Source organism: Megascapheus bottae, chromosome 3 (genome assembly GCF_031878675.1).
Source record: "Megascapheus bottae isolate mThoBot1 chromosome 3, mThoBot2.hap1, whole genome shotgun sequence".
In the NCBI taxonomy this organism is placed as follows: Eukaryota; Metazoa; Chordata; class Mammalia; order Rodentia; family Geomyidae; genus Megascapheus; species Megascapheus bottae.
The window spans coordinates 90,050,091-90,070,157 of record NC_143511.1 but is presented as its reverse complement, the minus strand read 5'-3'; the positions used below and the strand labels follow the sequence as shown (position 1 = coordinate 90,070,157).

The 20,067-nt window shown below is 61.7% G+C and overlaps 1 protein-coding gene, 1 long non-coding RNA gene and 2 other non-coding genes across 9 annotated transcripts; 3 read left to right on the top strand and 1 right to left on the bottom strand.

The window, feature by feature from the left end:
- The first annotated feature begins 977 nt into the window (after window positions 1-977).
- On the top strand, window positions 978-2,822 carry LOC150066150 (uncharacterized). The gene is made up of 3 exons (XR_016535005.1): window positions 978-1,158; window positions 1,596-1,644; window positions 2,141-2,822. It is a non-coding gene; the product is annotated as an uncharacterized LOC150066150 (long non-coding RNA).
- Window positions 1,683-1,814, top strand: LOC150066152 (small nucleolar RNA SNORA17). The gene has a single exon (XR_016535053.1). It is a non-coding gene; the product is annotated as a small nucleolar RNA SNORA17 (small nucleolar RNA).
- LOC150066151 (small nucleolar RNA SNORA43) lies at window positions 2,260-2,396 on the top strand. Its single transcript, XR_016535045.1, has one exon. It is a non-coding gene; the product is annotated as a small nucleolar RNA SNORA43 (small nucleolar RNA).
- Window positions 2,823-3,277: 455 nt separating the features above from the next.
- Window positions 3,278-20,067, bottom strand: Dipk1b (divergent protein kinase domain 1B). Of its 6 annotated transcripts, XM_090330954.1 has the most exons (7): window positions 18,764-18,902; window positions 18,270-18,461; window positions 17,652-17,870; window positions 6,198-6,332; window positions 4,672-4,779; window positions 4,413-4,574; window positions 3,278-4,150 (listed from the first exon to the last, which is right to left on the bottom strand). In XM_090330954.1, exons 4-7 carry the CDS (start codon window positions 6,261-6,263, stop codon window positions 3,341-3,343), a joined length of 1,146 nt encoding a protein of 381 aa, XP_090187080.1. In that variant the 5' UTR covers window positions 6,264-6,332; window positions 17,652-17,870; window positions 18,270-18,461; window positions 18,764-18,902; the 3' UTR covers window positions 3,278-3,340. The 6 variants fall into 6 exon arrangements, with proteins under 6 accessions (XP_090187080.1, XP_090187081.1, XP_090187079.1 ...); XM_090330955.1 differs by lacking the exons at window positions 18,270-18,461; window positions 18,764-18,902 and adding an exon at window positions 20,001-20,067; XM_090330953.1 differs by lacking the exons at window positions 17,652-17,870; window positions 18,270-18,461; window positions 18,764-18,902 and adding an exon at window positions 9,402-9,514.

Here is a 20,067-nt window from a genome sequence, read left to right as displayed (position 1 = left end):
GGTAAAGTGCTAGACAAAGGCTGCCTCCATACCCCGAGGGGGGGGCTCCATACCAGGGAGAGGGGGGCTCCACATCCTGAAGGGGGGGCCTCCATATCCTGAAGAGGGGGGCTCCATACCAGGGAGAGGGGGGCTCCACATCCTGAAGGGTCCTGCACACCCTTTAGGGTCCTCCACGCCCTTTAGGGTCCCCCACGCCCTTTAGGGTCCCCCACGCCCTTTAGGATCCCCCACGCCCTTTAGGATCCCCCACGCCCTTTAGGGTCCCCCAAGCCCTTTAGGGTCCCCCACGCCCTTTAGGATCCCCCACGCCCTTTAGGATCCCCCACGCCCTTTAGGGTCCCCCAAGCCCTTTAGGGTCCCCCACGCCCTTTCGGGCTCCACACCCTGAGGGCTCCCGCAGGCAGGCAGCTCCGTGCTCGGGCAGCCGGGGGCGGCGCCTCCTCGGTGCCCGGCCAGCAGGTGGACGCGCAGGCCTCGTGGAGGACCAGGCGCCGGCAGGCCGGGCGCGGGCAGCGGCGACCCCCGTCCGCAGAGCCCGCCGCCAGGTCCACGGTGGTCCCCGGTGTTCCCGTGGCCCGCGCGCGCAGGCAGGGAGGCCGCCCGCCCCCCCCCCCCGCTGTGCCCCCCGCCGAACGTCCCCCTCCCCCACCCCGCCCCCGCCCACCCCCGACGTCCCCACCCCGCCCGCCCGCCGCCCACCTCCGCTGTGCCCCCCGCCGAACGTCGCCCTCCCCTACCCAGCCCCCCGCCCACCCCCGCTATCCCCCTGCCCGCCGTCCCCCCTCCCCCACCCCTCCCGCCCCCGCCCCCGCCCGGCCCGGCCTCGGGCAGCCGCTCCGCGCGCCGGCTTCCGGTGGTGGCGCGCACGCGCGCCGGCGGGCGCTGTTTTGGAGAGCTTGGCCGCCAGGCGGCGCGGCCGCGTCCTGACGGAAGTTGTCCCCAGCGGGCCGCCGTCGCCGCCTCTATAGAAGGCGCCCTGCCGGCCTCCGCGCCCTCTTTGCGGCGGCGATGTCGGCCCTGCGCTGCGCGTCCCGGCTGCGGGCGGCCAAGATGGCGCTGGTCGGCGGCTGCCCGCGCTCTGCATGCGGGCGCGGCCCTTGGGCACCCTCGCCGAGCCCGGCGTGCCGGCGGCTGGGGCCGGGTGCCGGGGAGGAGGTGCGTTCCCGGGGCCGGGGCCGGGGACGGGGCCGGGGAGGAGGTGCGTTCCCGGGGCCGGGGCCGGGGACGGGGCCGGGGAGGAGGTGCGTTCCCGGGGACGGGGCCGGGGAGGAGGTGCGTTCCCGGGGACGGGGACGGGGACGGGGCCGGGGAGGAGGTGCGTTCCCGGGGACGGGGACGGGGACGGGGCCGGGGAGGAGGTGCGTTCCCGGGGACGGGGACGGGGAGGAGGTGCGTTCCCGGGGCCGCGGCCGAGGGACGGGGCCGGGGGCCGGGGAGAAGCTGCGAGGGCCCGGGAGAGCGCCCCGCCCGGAGTGAGCCCGGGACACGTGGGGCGCCTCAGTTTCCCCGCCCGGACAGGGCAAGGCCAGGCATGGCTTAGGGACTGGGGCTTTTCTTTGCCTCGACGGGCGCGGGATTCTTTTCTTCTACAGAGGCTTTGCCAGCTGGAAACTGGGCGGCTGTAAAGACATGGAGGCACTGGTAAGTTGGTGCGTGAGGACGGTGAGGGGCCGACAGACTCTGCCCCTAGAGGCGTTGCAGGTGTGACTGCGGTGTCCCATTTGTGTCAGTAGGCGGCAGAGAGAAGAGAGGCTATGTCTACGCTCAGTGTTCTAACCCATGAACATCTGAATGATTAGTAGCCTGACACTCGATTGTGTGTGTCCTTGACACCAGCAGCTCCGTGTAGTTGGTGAGGAGAGGGGCACATTGTGGCAGAAGGGTTCACAGCCTGGGCAAGTCCCTGAGGCTCTTACCTCCGGTAAATCACCAGCTGTGGCTCAAGTAGGGTGGTAGCCTTGAGCTGAAGAGCTCAGGGACAACACCCAGGCCCAGAGTTTAAGTCTCTCAATCGACCAAGAAAATGAAGGTAGGAGGTGCATGCAGAGGTGTGACCATGGTTCCCAGCTGCTCACCTTCCACAGGACTGCCTCCCAGGAAAAGTGCTGTGTTCTGATTGGCTGTTCTCTCGTTACAGGGAGAGCGGTGGTAAGGGCAGCTATTGCAAGCCAAGGCCGGAATGGTTGGGCCCCCAGCAGGGCCAGGACAGGTGAGAGAAGCTGGCTGCAGCTGGGATGGGTGGGCTGCCCTGCAAAGGCTGTCCTGGACATGCCGCACCACAGACACAGCTGCCTTGCTGTGCCTGTGACATCAGGGCAGAGAACAACTGGCTATTTCTACGCTCAGTGTTCAGAAGCCAGTGAGCACTAAGAATGGTTTATAGCCTGACATTTTGTGGCCCTATACAGCAGTGGCACCAGACAGAACTTTTGGTTTTCTTTTGTATGATTAGGGAGACCTCAAAGGCTCTGGCAACATAACTGCTGGGGTAAGGGGTGGAGAGGGGGCAGCAGAGAGCCAAGCTGAGTATCAAGCCTTGCCTTAGGTCTGAAGTTAACCAGACCACCTGAAGAGTGGTTCTGTGGCTCCAGAAAAGCCCTGGTCTGGTCCATGCTTGGCTTGCTTGTTCACAGCTAGTGCTTTGCCAGTTGAGCCACACTACCAGGCCACTAGACTTGGCTTTCCCGTTTCAGCCTCCTGAAGGGTTACAGGCCTGAGCTACAGATGGCCAACTATCTCTGCTTTCATTTTCTAGATGTGGATGCTGGGACACCCTGCAGCTGGTTTTACTGGTGTCCAAGTTCCATGGTCAAGCCGAGTGGATCAACCTCAAGGATGCTTCCTGCCAGGACCAGGCAGTGGGCAGTTCCACATTGGAACTGAGTGCGGAGCCTAAGGCAACATGTGAATGAAGGGTTAAATACAACAGAGTAATACAACAACAGAGTGATTGCAACATTATAGCTGAGATTCTGAGCAAAAATTGTTTTAAAGGTGCATTAAAGGGTTTACTTGATGTACATGTTTGTGTGCTGGCTTTTTGAACAGTAGCTTTCCTCTAGGCCTGGGTTGCTAGGGGGCTACAGAGATAAGCCACCACCAGCTTGCAGCAAGGAGGGGGCTGGGCTGTTCCTGCAGTGGCATTCAACAGGTTGCTCCTGGTATTTGATGGAGTTGGTCCTGGGGTGGCCCCTGGATAGCTCATCCAGCCCCGTTCCTGCTCAGCCCATCACTGCCCTGCGCCAGGTCACCAGGCCTTTATGCGTACCAGGCATCACATTAAGCAGTTTATTTACACACAGTTCTGAGCCCCCACCCCTCAGATCCCTGGCTGCTGTCAGGAGTACTTGGTGTTGGAGATTTCCTTCCAGAGCAGGGTCTTGAGGTGGCTGAGCACGAGCGAGTGGTGGGCCTCCACCTGGCTGGCCAGCCCGCTCAGCGTGGCACAGGTACGCAGCTGCTTGCCCAGCTCCTCGCCGAGGTTGGCCGGCGCCCCTGGCAACAGGTAGTCTCGCAGCAGCTCGCACACCTTGGCCAGGTTGGGCTGGATGAGGTCCCCCTTGCACTGTCTCATGAGCCGGTCACAGGGAGCCCGGCAGTCCCTCCCGTAGGTGCAGTCGGAGCTCTGCTCGCAGTGTCGCCCCTGCAGGAAACGCCGCACTGTGGCCTCCGGGGCCACCTGCTGCAGGTCAGCCATCTTGAAGTCGTAGGTGGCTGTGTAGGCCACATTGGCTAGCGTGGTGTCGCACATGTAGAAGGAGCCATAGGCGCCGTGGAAAAGCTCCTCCACGAACTCCAGCAGGCCTATGGCAATCTTGGCACGCCAGGGCCAGGCGGGACTGAGCCACTGCTGCACGGCCCGGTGCAGGGCGGAGGGCAGCAGCGCCCGCAGAGTGGGTGGCAGGGCAGCCCTGTGCCAGGAGCCGTGGGGGGTACCCTCCGTCACGTAGAGGTCCCCGCAGTAGCCCAGCAGCTGGGAGGCATGCTCCTCCTGCAAGGAGAGCAGCAGCAGGAACTCGTTCCGCTGCAGCAGGGCCCACACGGACTTGGCCTCGGCCAGCGACACCCTGCTGTCCTTGTTGAAGTCAGCCACGAGGAGGACCTGGCCCACGAGCGCGGGGAGGGACGGCAGGTCTCCCAGGTTCGCCTGGCATCCGGAACCCAAAGGAGGGCAGGTGTTGAGACTCACAAGGGCACGCCCTCATGCCTGCTTGTGGTCAGTGCCACCAGGTGGGCCAGGCCTCCCCCCAGTGCCTGGGCCTTCAGTGTGTGTGTGTGTGTGGTGGTGTCAAGGCAGGGCCGCTGGTGCCCAGTGTGTGTGTGTGTGTGGTATCCAGGCCGCTGGTGCCCGGAGAGCTCATCACAGCCCAACCACCAACCAGATCCACACACACCCAGAGTCCACTGACCTTCAGGAAGCCGAGGGTCATCTCTCGGAACTCCTTGATGGAGGTGCCCCGGGTGGGCTTGTCAAACAGCACCAGCTCCCGCCGGGGGGCCTTGGGGTTGAAGGACTCCTGGATGCCACATTTGATGGTCACCTCCTTGTCCTGCCATCGTCCGCTGTACACCTGGACAAGATCAGATGATGCCCTCTCCCGAGCTACGAAGCCACCCTGCCCCGCCCACCTGCCGGCCCACCCTGCCCCGCCCAGCCCTGCTGCATACCTGCTGGCCGGGGGCTGAGGACAAGCAGGCTCTCCATTCCACCCTGTTGAGCTCGCACAGGTCCCGGCAGACTGAGCCTGAGATGATACCCTTGTGGTACTGGTCACACTGAAAAGACAGGGGCCTAGGGTGGGCTCTCCTCCAGGGTTCCCAGGAATGGGGAGCAGCAGGCAAAGCGAACAGTGGGTTCTCCACATTTCCAGTCTGCCCCAGCACCCACTGTGCACAGTTCTCCGAGCAGCCAGCCTGCCCGGCACATGTAGTAGACAGGGCTCGGCTGCTGCCAGTGACACGACTGACCCCGTGTCCTAGCCCCCCTCAAGGAACACTGCAAGGCAGAACTCCCCAGCCAGGCAGCCCGGGGCTCTCACCACCTGACAGGCTTCCCAGCCAGAAGAACCAGGGCCCGCCTCAGCTAGCCGGCCTCTGCCAGCACCACAGCTGTGTGTAAGAGACTGGACGGGATCTGCCAGTGAAAGCATGGGCCCAAGAGAGGGACAATAAGGGACCGGAAGCCTGGGGCCGCCCTGCTCTTTTCCTGGGCACAGGCTGTCGGCGTGGCTGGAGGTCCCAGGCAGCTGTGGACACCAGGCTCCTGGGCACAGCCACTCAGCAAGTGTCACATGACTCCCCCTATGCCAGCCCCTGAAATTGCCACAGGACAGGCTCCTGTCCCCCCCCCCCCCCCCCCCCCCCCGCCACCAGGAGGTAACTCCAAATCAGAGCTGGGACAGATGAGGCCTCCATGCCTCAGAAAACAATCCTCATGGGGCCCCACAACTCCTCACTTGCCCAGGCCAGCCCCAGGCCACACATCAGCCAGAGACCCCGAGACGACGACCCTCAGAGCCCCAGAGGGCCTGGCCGTCCCCCCCCACCCTGGGCTGGGGATGTGCTCCTGTGTCACTGCTGTGGAGCCGGGCTGGACCCAGGGCTGGATGAGGGGGCAGAGGGGCATGGCTGAGCCAGCTCAAGGCCCTGGGCCAGGAGGGTGTGGCGAGCCCTTCCCCAGAGGTCACCCAGACACCTAAGGGCACCTGTGGGGAAGGAAGCCACCCAGACTGGGGGCCCTACTGCCCCGGGGTGGGGTCTACACCACGCTGGACCGGAGGGGTTCCTGGAAAGTGTGCTGTCCCCACAGCCCAGGGCCAGGCCTCAGGAAAGGCGGACTGGAGCTCGGGTAGGGCACCCACAAGCCGAGTTGGCTCTGGGTTACTTCCAAGCAAGACAGGCTTGCGGGGACGCTCAGAAGGTGAGCGCTTGCCACACCTTCACCCAGGCTCCAGCACGGAGAGCCTCAACTTTGGCGCTGCCTCCGTGGCAGGGGCCACCCCAGGCCGAGGCCGGGGTCAGCAGCTCGCTGCAGTCTCAGCGGGAAGGCCTCCCCTCCACACACCCCTTGTCCCTTCCTACCACCGGCTCCTCCAGTTGGCCACCCGAGGCAACCTGGCCGTCTCCCACTTGTTTCCCTTCACCCCTGGTGCCACCTCTTCTCCTGCCAGCTCCCCAACCCCAGGCACACTTACAATCACCACCTGGCAGACGTGGCCGCGGCAAAGCTCTGAGTAGGACGAATAGTGCACGTAGACCATCCAGCTGCCCACGAAGATGCCCAGCCAGATCAGCAGGACATACCTGGCTCTGAGGCCTGGAAGCCGGCCCTGCCGGGGGAGAGACCAGTTAAGGACCTGCAGTACTAGGACCTCTGGGTCCCACATCCAGGGTCTCCTTTCACCCCTCCTGACCCTCACACCTGCCAGCACCCAATCCCTCTGCGTGGAGCCACCCCAGCTCAGTACCCCACTCACTGGCTGTCCCAGCCATCCTCTCCCCTCAGCTCCTGTCCAGGTCAGGCACACACCCAGGTCTGTCTACAGCCAGGTTCTTGTGAACAAATGAAATGTTTAAAAGGCCTTGTGCCAACAGCTCACACCTGTAATCCTGGTGATGCAGGAGGCTGAGATCTGAGGACTGCAGTTCAAAACTAGCCCAGGAAGGAAAGTCCATGAGACTCTTCTCTCCATTAATCACCAGAAAGATGGAAATGGAGCTGTGGCTCCAGCAGTAAAGCTCTAGCCTTAGGCAAAGAAGCTCAAGGACAGTGCCCAGGTTCTGAGTTCAAGCCCAAATCCAGCATGAGCATGTATGCATGCAGGCACAGGCGCAGGCACAGGCGCACGCACGCGCGCACGCGCACGCGCGCGCGCGCGCGCGCGCACACACACACGCACACACCTTGTACCAATCTTTGGTCCCCTAACACTTCTCCTTTGCACAAGGTCAGGCAAGTGCTGAGCTGCTAGGCTGGGCACCATTTGAGCACCCAGGTACTGCATAGTGCAAAAAGTTCCAGCTGATCCAAGGCCAACAGGAGAGCATGGCCCCAGGGGAGCAGTCAGGGACACTGGCTTCTACCCTGAGTTCTCAACAGCAGCAGGAGCCGGGAAGTCTGATGTCCAGCTGGGGCTGGCAATGTCCACCAGAGCGGGGAGCGGCTCAGCCACAGGCAGGAGGGCTCGAACACCCGTCCCAACAGCTGTGGACTTGAGGCTGAGAAACGAGCCAGAGTGCTAAGTCCTGTGTCCCCAGAGACACCAGATCCATGAGACAGGAAGTGGGGGTCGGTGCTGCAGAGGCAGCGTTTAAGGTGGAGAAGGTGAGAGGTGCATGGATACGGTGGTGACGGATGGACGGCCGGTGGTGACAGCTGCACAGCACTGTCAATGTGTTTAATGCATGTGATGCAGGAAGCAGGACAGTGGTGCATGCCTGCAACCCCAGCCCATGGGCGGCTGCTGAAGATCAAGAGTTAGAGACCAGTCTAAGCTATCTGCCAACATCCTGTCTCAAGAACACACCCACACCCACAATCTCCCTTGTGATTTTGGGGAAACTGAGGCCAAGAGCACTGTAGGGTGCTCAGAGCTGGCTGGCATTTAAGACTAGAGGTACTCCAGCCTCAGTGGTCAGCAAGACTGCTGGATGTGGGGGTCCCCACAGCCCCAACAGGAGGCCTGCTGTGAGTTTGCGGACCTCCTGCAGCCTCTGGTCTGCCAGCTGGCAGAGAGGCTGACTACTGAGGCCAGCCACACCAGGCCAGGCTCACACCCACCTGCCCTGGTTTACTCAGTGCTGGGCTGGGAGCTCCTGCAGAAAATGAGGCCACAAGACCCAGCCCTCTACTTCCAAGACAGGGAGGCCTCCCTCAGCTACAGCAGGGCAAAACCCAGGAGGAGGCAGTGAAGCCTGGGCCACTCCGGGCAGGGGGCAGGCTCTGCTGGTCCTTGGCCCTGTTGGGCCTCTGTCCCCTGGAGACCCTGACTCTGGTCTGCTTCTGTCAGGTTTGTCCTTAGTGAAAGGCAGAGAAACAGTGGGTGTAGAATGGTGAGCGTGCAACAGTGGGCGCAGGCAAGACAGGAGGTGGACTTGAAGCTACCCTGGAGAGTTCTTTATGGGCTGGGGGCCTTGGGAAAAGAGCAGGTCCTGGCCCATGCACAGGGGGAGCTGAACTAGGCTGGGCAGGGAGACCCAAACCTGGGGACCACCCCAGAAACTGCCCCTTCCCCAGCCAAGCCCCTCGGAGGGCCCTGCCTGTGCACCACCACCTGACCAGCTGTCTTCATCTTACCTGGGGTTTTCCCAGGGAACCCCGCAGCCCAGGCATATCTCCCGCAGCTGCTCCCAGCACACACAGGGTCCCGGAGCCAGGCTGGGAAGCTAGGGTCCAGCCCCCCCTGCTTGGATGGAGCCCGGGGAAGGTGGGAAGGGCCATTCCAGGGACACTAATGATCCCTGTGCCAAGGACCTCTGCCCCCAACCCAGGAGGCTATTTCACAAATGGAGACAGGCTCACCCTACACCTCACCACTGGGGGCCCCTGCTCGGCCAGCCACACGGGGAACTGCAGTGCAAACCTCTACTGCTGGCCCCCCTGCTCCGGGTCAGTACCAGGCCAGCACCAGGAGGGGGGACGGGGCACACTCAGTCAGCCTGGCCCGCGTCTGGGCAGGGATCACCTAGCACATGGACAGGCCAATTGGGCATCTGGACAGAGGGTCCTGGAAACCTGCTTCCACTCTCTGCCCTCCTCCCAGAAGGAGGTGGGGTGAGGCAGAGGCCAGATCCCTGGACCAGGCCAAGACCCTGGCTTCCACCCTCCCACCAAGGCACGTCCAGCCCTGAGCCAAGACTGGACAGGCCCGGGAGGTGGGGACAGGATGTGGAGGGAGGAAAGGTGGGATGGGTGGAGAGGCCGGGTGGGGAGGAGAGGGGGGGTCGGAGGGGTGAGCAGGGGCGGTGGGGGAGAGGGAGGGGAGGCCGGGAGGTGGGGAGGGGAGGCTGGGTGAGGAGGAGGAAGGTCGGATGGATGGGGAGGGGGGAGGGGACTGGAGGTCGGTGGATGGGGAGGGGAGCGGAGGGTGGGGGGGAGGGGAGGTCGGGTGGATGGGTGAGGAGGGGAGATGGGTGGGGGGAGGGGACTGGAGGTCGGTGGGGGGGAGGGGAGCGGAGGGGAGGGGAGCGGAGGCCGGGGCTCCAGCGCGGGACGCCTCCGCAGGCCCGGCCCGGCCCGGGGAGCGGTGGGTGACCGGGCCAAGGTCACGGGGGCTCCCGCGGGAGGCCGCGCGGGGCGGAGGGGCGGAGGGGCGGGGGCGGCTCGGTGCGGCCCGGCCTCGGAGCCCCGCGCCCCGCCCGCCCCGCCCGGCCGGCCCGGCCCCGCGCACCCCGCCTACCTGCGGGCCCTTGGAGAAGGGGCAGAGGAGCACTAGGGGCGCCAGGCGCCGCAGCCGCCGCATGGCGGGCGCCGGCCGGGGCTCTGGGCGCCCCGCGCTCGGCTCGGCCCGGCCCGGCCCGCAACCGCCGCCGCCGCCGCCGCCGCCGCCGCCGCTAGCTGGCCATGCGGGGCGCGCGCCTCCTGACGGGCGACCGCGGCGGTGGGAGGGAGGACGGGCGGGGGCCGCGCGGGGCGGGGGCGGGGCCGCGCGGGGTGGGGCCTGGCGGGCGGGGCCAGGCAGGGCGGGGGCGGGGCCTGTCGGGGGCGGGGCCTGGCGGAGCCGTGCGGGGCGGGGGCGGGGCCAGTGTGGCCACGCCCCCGAGGCCAGGACCGGTGCGCGCGGCCTGGGGGCTCTGCGGGGCCGCCGCCTCGCCCGCTCCTCCCCCGGGGTGGCTCCGCGTTGGGGAAATGGCCGCTCTGGGGACCCGGCCCGCAGCACCTGCCGCGGAGAGCCGGTTCTCCAGCCCTGTCCCCGGCCCAGGGCCCCGCGTGCGCCCCTCCCGCGAAGGGCGTCGCGAATCTCCAACGTTTCCTTTCCCCGCTGAGTCCCTGCAGGACCCCACTGACCGGAGGGCGAGGCCTTGTGCACCCGGAAGGCTGCCGGCCTCCCAGGCGCCCTCCCTCCAGGCGTCCTCCCTCCAGGCGCCCTCCCTCCAGGCGTCCTCCCTCCAGGCGCCCTCCCTCCAGGTGTCCTCCCTCCAGGTGTCCTCTCTCCCAAGTGTCCTCCCTCCAGGCTCCCTCCCTCCAGGTGTCCTCTCTCCCAACTGTCCTCTCTCCAGGCATCCTCCCTCCAGGTGTCCTCTCTCCCAACTGTCCTCCCTCCAGGTGTCCTCTCTCCCAACTGTCCTCCCTCCAGGCGCCTCCCTCCCAGGTGTCCTCCCTCCAGGTGCCCTCTCTCCCAGGTGTCCTCCCTCTAGGTGTCCTCCCTCCCAGGTGTCCTCCCTCCAGGTGTCCTCCCTCCCAAGTGTCCTCCCTCCAGGTGTCCTCCCTCCCAGGTGTCCTCCCTCCAGGTGTCCTCCCTCCCAGGCGTCCTCCCTCCAGGTGTCCTTTCTCCCAACTGTCCTCCCTCCAGGCGCCCTCCCTCCAGGTGTCCTCTCTCCCAACTGTCCTCCCTCCAGGTGTCTTCCCTCCAGGTGTCCTCTCTCCCAACTGTCCTCCCTCAGGCGCCCTCCCTCCAGGTGTCCTCTCTCCCAAGTGTCATCTCTCCCGGCGTCCTGCCTCCAGGCGCCTCCCTCCCAGGTGTCCTCCCTCCAGGTGCCCTCTCTCCCAGGTGTCCTCCCTCCAGGTGTCCTCTCTCCCAGGTGTCCTCCCTCTAGGTGTCCTCCCTCCCAGGTGTCCTCCCTCCAGGTGTCCTCCCTCCAGGTGTCCTCCCTCCAGGAATCCTCCCTCCAGGTGTCCTCCCTCCCAGGCGTCCTCCCTCCAGGTGTCCTCCCTCCAGGCGCCCTCCCTCCAGGCATCCTCCCTCCAAGTGTCCTCTCTCCCAAGTGTCCTCCCTCCAGGCGTCCTCCCTCCAGGCGCCCTCCCTCCAGGCATCCTCCCTCCAAGTGTCCTCTCTCCCAAGTGTCCTCCCTCCAGGCGTCCTCCCTCCAGGCGCCCTCCCTCCAGGCATCCTCCCTCCAGGTGTCCTCTCTCCCAACTGTCCTCCCTCCAGGCTCCCTCCCTCCAGGTGTCCTCTCTCCCAACTGTCCTCCCTCCAGGCGCCCTCCCTCCAGGTGTCCTCTCTCCCAAGTGTCATCTCTCCCGGCGTCCTCCCTCCAGGCGCCTCCCTCCCAGGTGTCCTCCCTCCAGGTGCCCTCTCTCCCAGGTGTCCTCCCTCCCAGGTGTCCTCCCTCCAGGTGTCCTCTCTCCCAGGTGTCCTCCCTCCAGGCGTCCTCCCTCCAGGAATCCTCCCTCCAGGCACCCTCCCTCCCAGGCATCCTCCCTCCAGGCGTCCTCCCTCCAGGTGTCCTCTCTCCCAAGTGTCCTCCCTCCAGGCGCCCTCCCTCCAGGTGTCCTCTCTCCAGGTGTCCTCTCTCCCAAGTGTCCTCCCTCCAGGTGTCTTCCCTCCAGGTGTCCTCTCTCCCAACTGTCCTCCCTCCAGGCGCCCTCCCTCCAGGTGTCCTCTCTCCCAAGTGTCATCTCTCCCGGCGTCCTGCCTCCAGGCGCCTCCCTCCCAGGTGTCCTCCCTCCAGGTGCCCTCTCTCCCAGGTGTCCTCCCTCCAGGTGCCCTCTCTCCCAGGTGTCCTCCCTCTAGGTGTCCTCCCTCCCAGGTGTCCTCCCTCCAGGTGTCCTCTCTCCCAGGCGCCCTCCCTCCAGGAATCCTCCCTCCAGGCGCCCTCCCTCCAGGAGTCCTCCCTCCAGGCGCCCTCCCTCCAGGAGTCCTCCCTCCAGGTGTCCTCTCTCCCAAGTGTCCTCCCTCCAGGCGTCCTCCCTCCAGGCGCCCTCCCTCCAGGTGTCCTCTCTCCAGGTGTCCTCTCTCCCAAGTGTCCTCCCTCCAGGTGTCCTCTCTCCCAACTATCCTCCCTCCAGGCGCCCTCCCTCCAGGTGTCCTCTCTCCCAAGTGTCCTCCCTCCAGGCACCCTCCCTCCAGGCGTCCTCCCTCCAGGTGTCCTCTCTCCCAACTGTCCTCCCTCCAGGCGCCCTCCCTCCAGGCGCCCTCCCTCCCAGGTGTCCTCTCTCCCAGGTGTCCTCCCTCTAGGTGCCCTCCCTCCCAGGTGTCCTCCCTCTAGGTGTCCTCTCTCCAGGTGTCCTCTCCCCGGTGTCCTCTCTCCCAGGTGTCCTTCCTCCCAGGTACCTGCCTGCCTTCCCAAGCCCTGGCCCAGGCTATACTTTCCTTCATCTGTCTCAAATCCTCACCCACCATTGGCTTTGTTGCAGTGAAAGGTTGGCCATCCCAGAGCTGGAGAGGACAAGCGACACAGGGGCACACAGTGCCCGCCTGTGAGGGTGTCAGTTGGAGGGCAACACGGAGTGCAGGGGGGCCACATCTGAGGAAGGCACAAGGAAATTGACCAAGAGACACTGGCCAGAGGGGCTGGGAAGACTGGGAGTGAGTGACTGACAAGGCTGTCATGTGTGCACGAACACACACTGCCATGGTAAAATGCCCTGTGCCACTAATGTGTGCTGGGGGAACTGAGTCACCAGGAAATAAAATAGGCTGTGAGGAGGAGCAGATCCCAGCAGGGGGACAGCTGGGGCCAGTGGAGACTGAAGGGGTGGTGAGTATGGCACTTTATACTATACGCAAATACACAATGTGCAAATGAAACAATGGGACTTGCTGAAGTGACTGCAAGAAATGAGGGAGCCCAGTCACCCCCCCACACACCTGAACCCTCTAGCTACTCAGGAGACAGACTGAAGAAAAGACTAAGGTTCAGCCCCAGCCTGGGGATGCAGATCTGAGACTTCACTCTCGGAGGTGAAGCTGTGGCACAATCATAGAGCACCAAGCTTGATTAAAAAAAAAAGAGTGGATGAGGCCTTGAGTTCAAGTCCCAGACCTGGCATTAAAACGGGACGGGGGAGAGAAGAGGAGATGAAAGAGAAAGCTGGAGTTGTACGCATGGAAATATCACCGTGAAACTCATCCTTATCGACGTAATGTATGCTAATAAAACACTTTATGGGGACCAGGCTCCAGCCCTCGTTCAAGTCCCATGACCCCCCACACACAACATATTTATGGGAGCTGAGAGTTTGGCCTAGTGGTAGAGTGCTTTGGTACCACATACATTAAAAAGAAGAAAGAAGAAGAGGAGGAAGAAGAAGAAGAGGAGGAGGAAAAACAGAAGTGGTGCTGTGGCTCAAGTGATTGAGCTCTAGCCTTGAGAAAGCCCAAGGACAGTGCTCAGGCCCTGAGTTCAAGCCCCAGAACTGGCATAAATAAATAAACAGCTCTCTTTGCAAGTGCTGTCAAGGACAAGTCAAGGATGCACTGCCAGCTCTGCTAGAGTAAGATGAGGGAAGCTGAAATGAACACAAAGCGGTTGGCCATTTCAAAACCACTTTCTTTGTAAGTTTGAGATAGGGACCTGAACAACAGGACATAACTGAGTCACTTCCAGTCACCTCCAGCCCTTTCCAGAAAGTTCATCATCATGCTAAACCTTTAATCCTACTTTCTTGGAAAGTTAGAGATGGCTTCCATTTGGTGAAACTGTGGCCTGGGGGCCTTTCTTTTGGCTTTCAGTCTGGTCTGTTGGCGCCTTTGAGAAGTGGTCTCCTGGGATTCCCTTGGTGGTTATTTTGTTTTGTTTGTGGTGGAGTTTGAACTGAGGGTTTCAAGCTCTTGTTTAGCTTTTTGCTCAAGGCTGTTGTTTTATTTGAGATGAAACTACCTCTGGTACTGTTCTTTGCTTTTTTAATTGGAGATAAGAGTCTCTCTGGGGACCAGGAGTTTGGCCTAGAGGTAGAGTACTTGCCTAGCATGCACAAAGACCCAGTTCAATTCCTCCGTACCACATACATAGAAAAAAGCCAGAAGTGGTGCTGAGGCTCAAGTGTAGAGCTCTAACCTTGAGAAAAAGACCAAGGACAGTGCTCAGGGCCTGAGTCCAAGCCCAGGACTGGCCAAAAAAAAAAAAAAAGTCTCTCTGGATTGTCTACCAGGACTGGTTTCAAACTCAGACCTTCAGATCTCAGCCTCCTGAGTAACTAGAAGGGGTGAGCCACCAGCGCCCAGTCTGACTTCTTTATTTAGCATTTAATCAGGTCTCACTGTTCTTATTTTCACACATGCAGGTAAAGAATTTGACCATATTGACCCCTCCTTGGCCCTCAGTCTGCCTGCTACCAGTCCCCAACACAGCCTGTTTCAGTCTCCTGCCACCCACTTTTGTGTGTGTGGAACATGTGGCTTGAACTCAGCCTGGGCGCTGTCCCACCCTACCCTTGAGCCAAGCCCCATTTCCTGCTTTCTAGGGGTGAATTGGAGATGAGAGTCTCAGGTCCTTTTGTGCCCAAGCTGGCTTTGAACCTTGATCCTCAGATCTCAGCTTCCTGAGTAGCTAGGATGACAGGCGAGAGCCACCACACCCGGCCCACCCACTTCAAAAAAGAAAAAAATCAACACATACAGAAGGAGTTCACCCTGGAGATCCACTGACACTCTGCGTGTGCTGGCGCCTGCCGGGCCTGGGGCTTGAACTCAGGAACTGGGCCCACTCTTCAGCTTTCTCAAGGCGGGTGCCTTGTCACTTGAGCTCTTTAGTGCTCCCTTGGAGCCGGGAGATGGGAGTCTCACAGGCTTTTCTTGCCAGGCTGACTTTGAGCCCGTGTCACCAGGCCATACTCACTACTTTCAATGTCCCAGTCTCCTCAGCTCTTCTCTCCCTGCAGGCAGATGGGCCTGGGCACACTTCCAGTGGCGCCTTCCTAAGGGAAGATCTGGCAGGGGAGAGCAGGGAGCCCTCAGCGCCCCTCGTGGGACACGCTATAAAGCCGCCCGGCATAGTGCGCCCCGTGGTGAGGAAAGAACGTGGAATGTGGAAACACAGCTGTTTCCTATGCGATGCCCGGAAAACAGCGCTGCTCCCAGGCCCCTCTCCTCAGCAATCAGACTAAGGTTAGGATTTCGTTGAAGGGCGGAAAACCCCCGGGCGGTTCTCACCCAGCGGAGACACCGGAGCCGCCGAGGCCACCCAGTCCTGACCTTGGGCGGGCGGCTTTGCGAGGCACAGGCCTTGCACTGTATGCCCAGGTTTACAGCCATGGATGCAGCCTGTGCACACCAGGCTCGGCTAAGTCTCCATCCCCTCCTGTCCTCTCCAAAGCAGAGAAAACCCGAGTGCACGGGCCTTCGAGCCCAGGCTGCCTTCAAGTCCACCCTCAGACCTCAGCTTGCTGAGCCACTGGGATTTTTTTTAATGCTATGCCCCGTGTTGGAACAGTATCGAGATTTTTACACTGGGGGCCCAACTCCAGGGGTAATGAAGTCTGTGAGACTCCCATCTGCCGTCTCCAATGGAGGCTGAAACAGGCTATGTTGGGGACTGGTAGCAGGCAGACTGAGGGCCAAGGAGGGGTCAATATGGTCAAATTCTTTACCTGCGTGTGCGAAAATAAGAACAGTGAGACCTGATGTCTGGTCTAACTGCTCACCCCTACAGGGCAACTAGATGAGTGTGGGGAAGGTTCATTATGTAGCCTGGGCATGTGGGAAAAGGCCAAGCGTGGAAGCCTATCTTTGGGATATGGACGTGAGCTTTCAGTGTTATACTTGGCTTGAACTCAGGGCCTGGACACTGTCCCTGAGACTTTTTTTGCTCAAGGTTAGTTCTCTACCCCTCTGAGCCACAGTTCCACTTTTGATTTGGGATAATTAATTGGAGAAAGAGTCCCACATGACCAGAAGCGTGGCCTAGTGGTAGAGTGCTCACCGGGCAAACACAAAGCCCCGGGTTCCATTCCTCAGTACCACATATACAAAAACAGCTGGAAGTGGTGCTGTGGCTCCAGTGGTGGAGCTCTAGCCTTGAGAAAGGGCAAGGACAGTGCCCAGGCCCTGAGTTCAAGCCCCACGACTGGCAAAAAAAAAGAGAAAAAGAAAAAGAGTCCCATAAACTTTCCTGCCCAGGCTAGTTTCGAACTACTCAGGTCTCAGCCTCTTGGGTAGTTACCATTACAGGCATTGGCCTCAGTACCAGGCTGAGCTTTAGGTTTCAATACTGGAAGCATCACGGCAGTGATCTGATAATAAAAGGTGTGTTCTGATTGCTTCTTATCTCTAGATTCCTGGTGGGGGGGCAGCTTTGACTCTTGTCACATGTTGTTTGTCCACATTCTGGGTCGCTTCAAGGTGACTGCAGAGACTGTCAAGGACTCAGCTGGCAACTGGGGCTTTTCTCCTGCTTCCTGAGCCAAGTTCGGCGTGAAAGAGACACTTTGTAGAAAAAGAAGCTCCCAATACCTGCGGTATCTGCAGGAATCCACAGTCAAGTTCTTTAAACAGTACGGGGGCGGGGCGTGGAGCCAGGGCACTAGCCAATGGTGAAAATGTCAGGTGGCCCCGTGCCGCGTCCCCATCAACACTGGACCCCCCAGGACCCCAGATTCCCATCTGGGGCCCAGGCACTAAACGTGCCACATGTGCATGCACTCGGCCCCACCTGGCATGCAAGTACCCCTCTGTGGCACACACTCGCCTGAGTTAACTCGCTCACCAGCACACAGTAGGTGGGCTTCACACCAAAGTGGGTTCACTGAGTGTGTGAATCTGCCCTTGATAGTCACAGAGAGCCGTTTGAGGCTGGAATCCATCGGGAGCCCTGTGAGCCTGACGCTCTGCGAAGGCCCCCGTGCCTGAGACTGCCCAGGCTCACTCAGGGCTGTGAGCAGCCAGAGAAGGTCATAAAGAGGGACAGAGCTGAGATGGGGAGAGAAGGAAGAGCGCCAGGGTGCGACCCTGAGGGCAGAGACCAGGCTGCTGGGGTGTTGTGCTAAAAGCCACTTTGAGCCTGGCAGAGTTCTGGCAACACCAACCTGCTGAGAGATTAATCAGGTCTGTCCAGGGCAGAGGATGGTAGGAGGAGCTCACACCAAGCTTGATGAGCGTCACCAGACTCTCCAGCCCTGTGGCTCTGGAAGGATCAGCAGCGTTGCTTCACTCATTCACTCACTCATTCACTCATTCATTCAATATCTACTGGAAGCCAGAGTGGAAAGATAAGTAAGACCTCCCAAGATGGCAGCCGACCCAGGGAGGCAGGGGTGGCCCCTTGGGGGACAGGCGCAGTGGGGTGGCCCATCTGGAAGTGGTCCTCAGCGACCAACAGGCTCCACGATGCCAGCCCAGGTTTCTGAGCAAAGACAGAAGAGGCCAAAGCCTCAGGAGAGGCTCTAAAGGCACAGCAGCCACTCGGGGAACGTGGAGCCTGGAGAGTCAGGAAGGAGAGAAAGACCCTTGGAACTGGGCGTTCGGGAAGAAAGACGTGGAGAAGCCCGGGCTGCCGGCCATGCTCTGGAGCCCATCTGGAAGTAGGGGACAGGGCAGGTCATTGTCCCCAGAGAACAGGCTGGACTCTGCAGGATGCTGGACCCCTGAGGATTTCAAAGACTGATGTAGGAGGGGCCTGCCTGCCTCCTTCCCCAGGTCCCCAGGGCTGGGACAAAGGTCGGAAGGTCTGCTGGGGGTCCTGACACCCTCCCTGGCTCCAAGTCCCACTTCCAGGTAAGGCCCTTTGAGGGGATCCCCAGGCCCACCAAGGCGAGGGCAGCCCCTGCCAACCTAGTGACTGTCAGGGGCTCAGGTCACGGGGAAAGTGCTCTGTCCGCCAGCACTCTGCCACTTTGAGCCCCAGTGCTACTTTCTGATTTCTGGTGATTAATTGGAGATAAGAGTCTCATAAACTTTCATGTCCAGGCTGGTTTTGAACTGTGATCCTCAGGTATCAGCTGCTTGAGTAGGATTGCAGGTGTGAGTCACTGGAATCCAGCTGCATATCACCTTTATAACAAAAAATTAAAGCTGAGGGACAATGCCTAGGCCCTGAGTTCAAGCTCTACACACACGCACACGCAGAGCCAAAATAAATACAGCCAAGAAATGACCAATCTGAAGGAGGAAGGAAGAAAGGAGGGAGGACAGAAATACCCACAAGCTGGGATGTGGGACAGAGGTCATGGGAGTCTCCAGAGCCCGCTGACCCTGGGGCCCAGCCCCTGCGCTTGGGCGGCCTGTGGGCTGTGGCAGCAGCTCCTCCTGCCCAGTCTGAAGGGAGGAAGGGGTGGCTTGTCCACAGCAGTGGGCTGTGCCAACCCACGGCAGCTCCGAGCCCTCGCATGGTGGCCAACCACCCAAGCATGGACCACACGGCAGGGGAGCCCCGAGAAGGAAAGGAGACACCTGTGGGGTCACGAGACGGAGAGACGCCCTTGCAGATGCTTCACCACCACCATCCTTACTTCGGCGGAGCCAGTGGCCTCCAGAGTGGGCACTAGTGAGGGGCCAGGCCCCAGGATGGGACGGCCAGCTGAGGCAGGGCCAGGCGTGGCCGAGCTGCGGCCTCACCCGACTCTGGGGGCACTGGTGTGGCACCTGCATGGCAGAGGGTGCAGTGGGTAGGTGGGTGAGCGTGGCTGAGGGCAGCGGGGAAGCTGCTGTGCCTGCAGTGCTGGGCCTGGGCATGAGGGGGCAGTGCAGCCCAGCCCTGTGCAGAAGGCTGGCCTGGGTCTCCCGGGGTGGCCGGGGTGGGGGGGGGGCAGTCTGAGGGAAGAGAAGCAGCTGACAGATGACAACGGAGTAAATCCACACGGCTGCACGTGGTGTGCAGGCTAAAATGCAGGCGCGTTCGGCTGAAACTCAGACCCGCCCGGGGCAGCTCGTGTTTGCCCGCCTACCCGGGTGCCCGCTGGACACGGCTCCTGGGGGCAGCGGGCGCAGCTCCAGATGGACTATTGTGGTGCAGGCGAGGTGCGGGGGACAGCTGAGCTCCTGGACCTGGAGCTGGAAGTGGGGGAGCCTCTCCCAGACCTCCTCCTCCTCCATTCCTTCTCTATCCGTCTTCCAGCTGCCCTCACCCATTCACCCCTCCCCCCAACTCCCCTCCATCCTTTCCTCCACCCCTCCTCTTCCATTCCTTCCCTCCCCCTTCCTCCCTCCCTCCCCCCTGCTTCACCCCTTCCCTCATCCAGTCTCCTTCACCCCTTTTCCATCCCCCTCCACCCCTTCCTCCAGCCCTCCACCTCTGTCTTCTTCCTCTCTTCCTTCCTCCATCCTGTCTCTCCTTCTTGCTCATCCCTTTGTTTATTCACCAAACCCTTGAGAAATACCTGCTGAGCCTCCAGGAGCAGAGGGCAGCTCTGGGAAGCCAGGCCCAGGAAGAGAGATAACGGGACTGCACGGGGGGGGGGGGGGAAGCGGGCATTGCCCCTCGCTGGCCTGGCCTGGCCTGGCCTTCTTTTTTTTTTTTTTTTTTTTTTTTGCCAGTCCTGGGCTTGAGCTCAGGGCCTGAGCACTGTCCTTGGACTTTCTCAAGGCCAGAGCTCTACCACTTGAGCCTCAGCACCACTTCCAGCTTTTTTTCTATGTATGTGGTACCAAGGAATTGAACCCGGGTCTTCATGAATGCTAGGCAGGCACTTTAACCACTAGGCCAAACTCCCGGTCCCTGGCCTGGCTTTCTTTCAGGGACACCAGGTCCACTTTGTTCTCTTCTGGAATTCTTGGAGGCTGCGCCCCAGGAATGTACCCTCCAGCATGACCAAGGGAACTCGGGTGCCGCTGGGGCCCCCGGGAGTGAGACGTGTGCATGGCCCATCTTCTCTTCCAGGCCCAGCGCAGCTCAGCCTTGCTGCAGCAAGGGTTCTGTCCTGCAGCTCACAGCACAGTGGCCCACAGAAGCAGCTGAGGCCCCGGCCAGACCTGCTGGGCTGGAAGGCTGGCCCTCGGCCTACTAGTTGCTTTGTCACTAGCAAAGTGAGAAGCTGCCCTTCCAGCTGTCCTCCACTGAGCCCACCCAGGGGGCCCAGCCACACCAGAGACGGCGCTCCTGGCAGAGGAGACCAAGGCACCACCATGGCTGGTGGGGGAGGTCACCTCTAGAAGGGGGACAGTGGGCAGCACCCGAACACTCACCACAGTCCTTCCACCCTCTCTTGCACACCACAGCAGGGGGACAGGCTGGCTGATCGGGACCAGGGTG

What these genes read in the sequence shown, in the direction of transcription:
- Dipk1b (XM_090330953.1), bottom strand. Translation starts at nt 9,464, where the DNA reads ATGCGGCGGCTGCGGCGCCTGGCGCCCCTAGTGCTCCTCTGCCCCTTC. An exon ending in ACGTCTGCCAGGTGGTGATT is followed by an intron (nt 4,780 to 6,197) that starts GTAAGTGTGCCT and finishes CTGTCTTTTCAG; the next exon opens with TGTGACCAGTACCACAAGGG. An exon ending in CCTCAGCCCCCGGCCAGCAG is followed by an intron (nt 4,575 to 4,671) that starts GTATGCAGCAGG and finishes GATCTTGTCCAG; the next exon opens with GTGTACAGCGGACGATGGCA.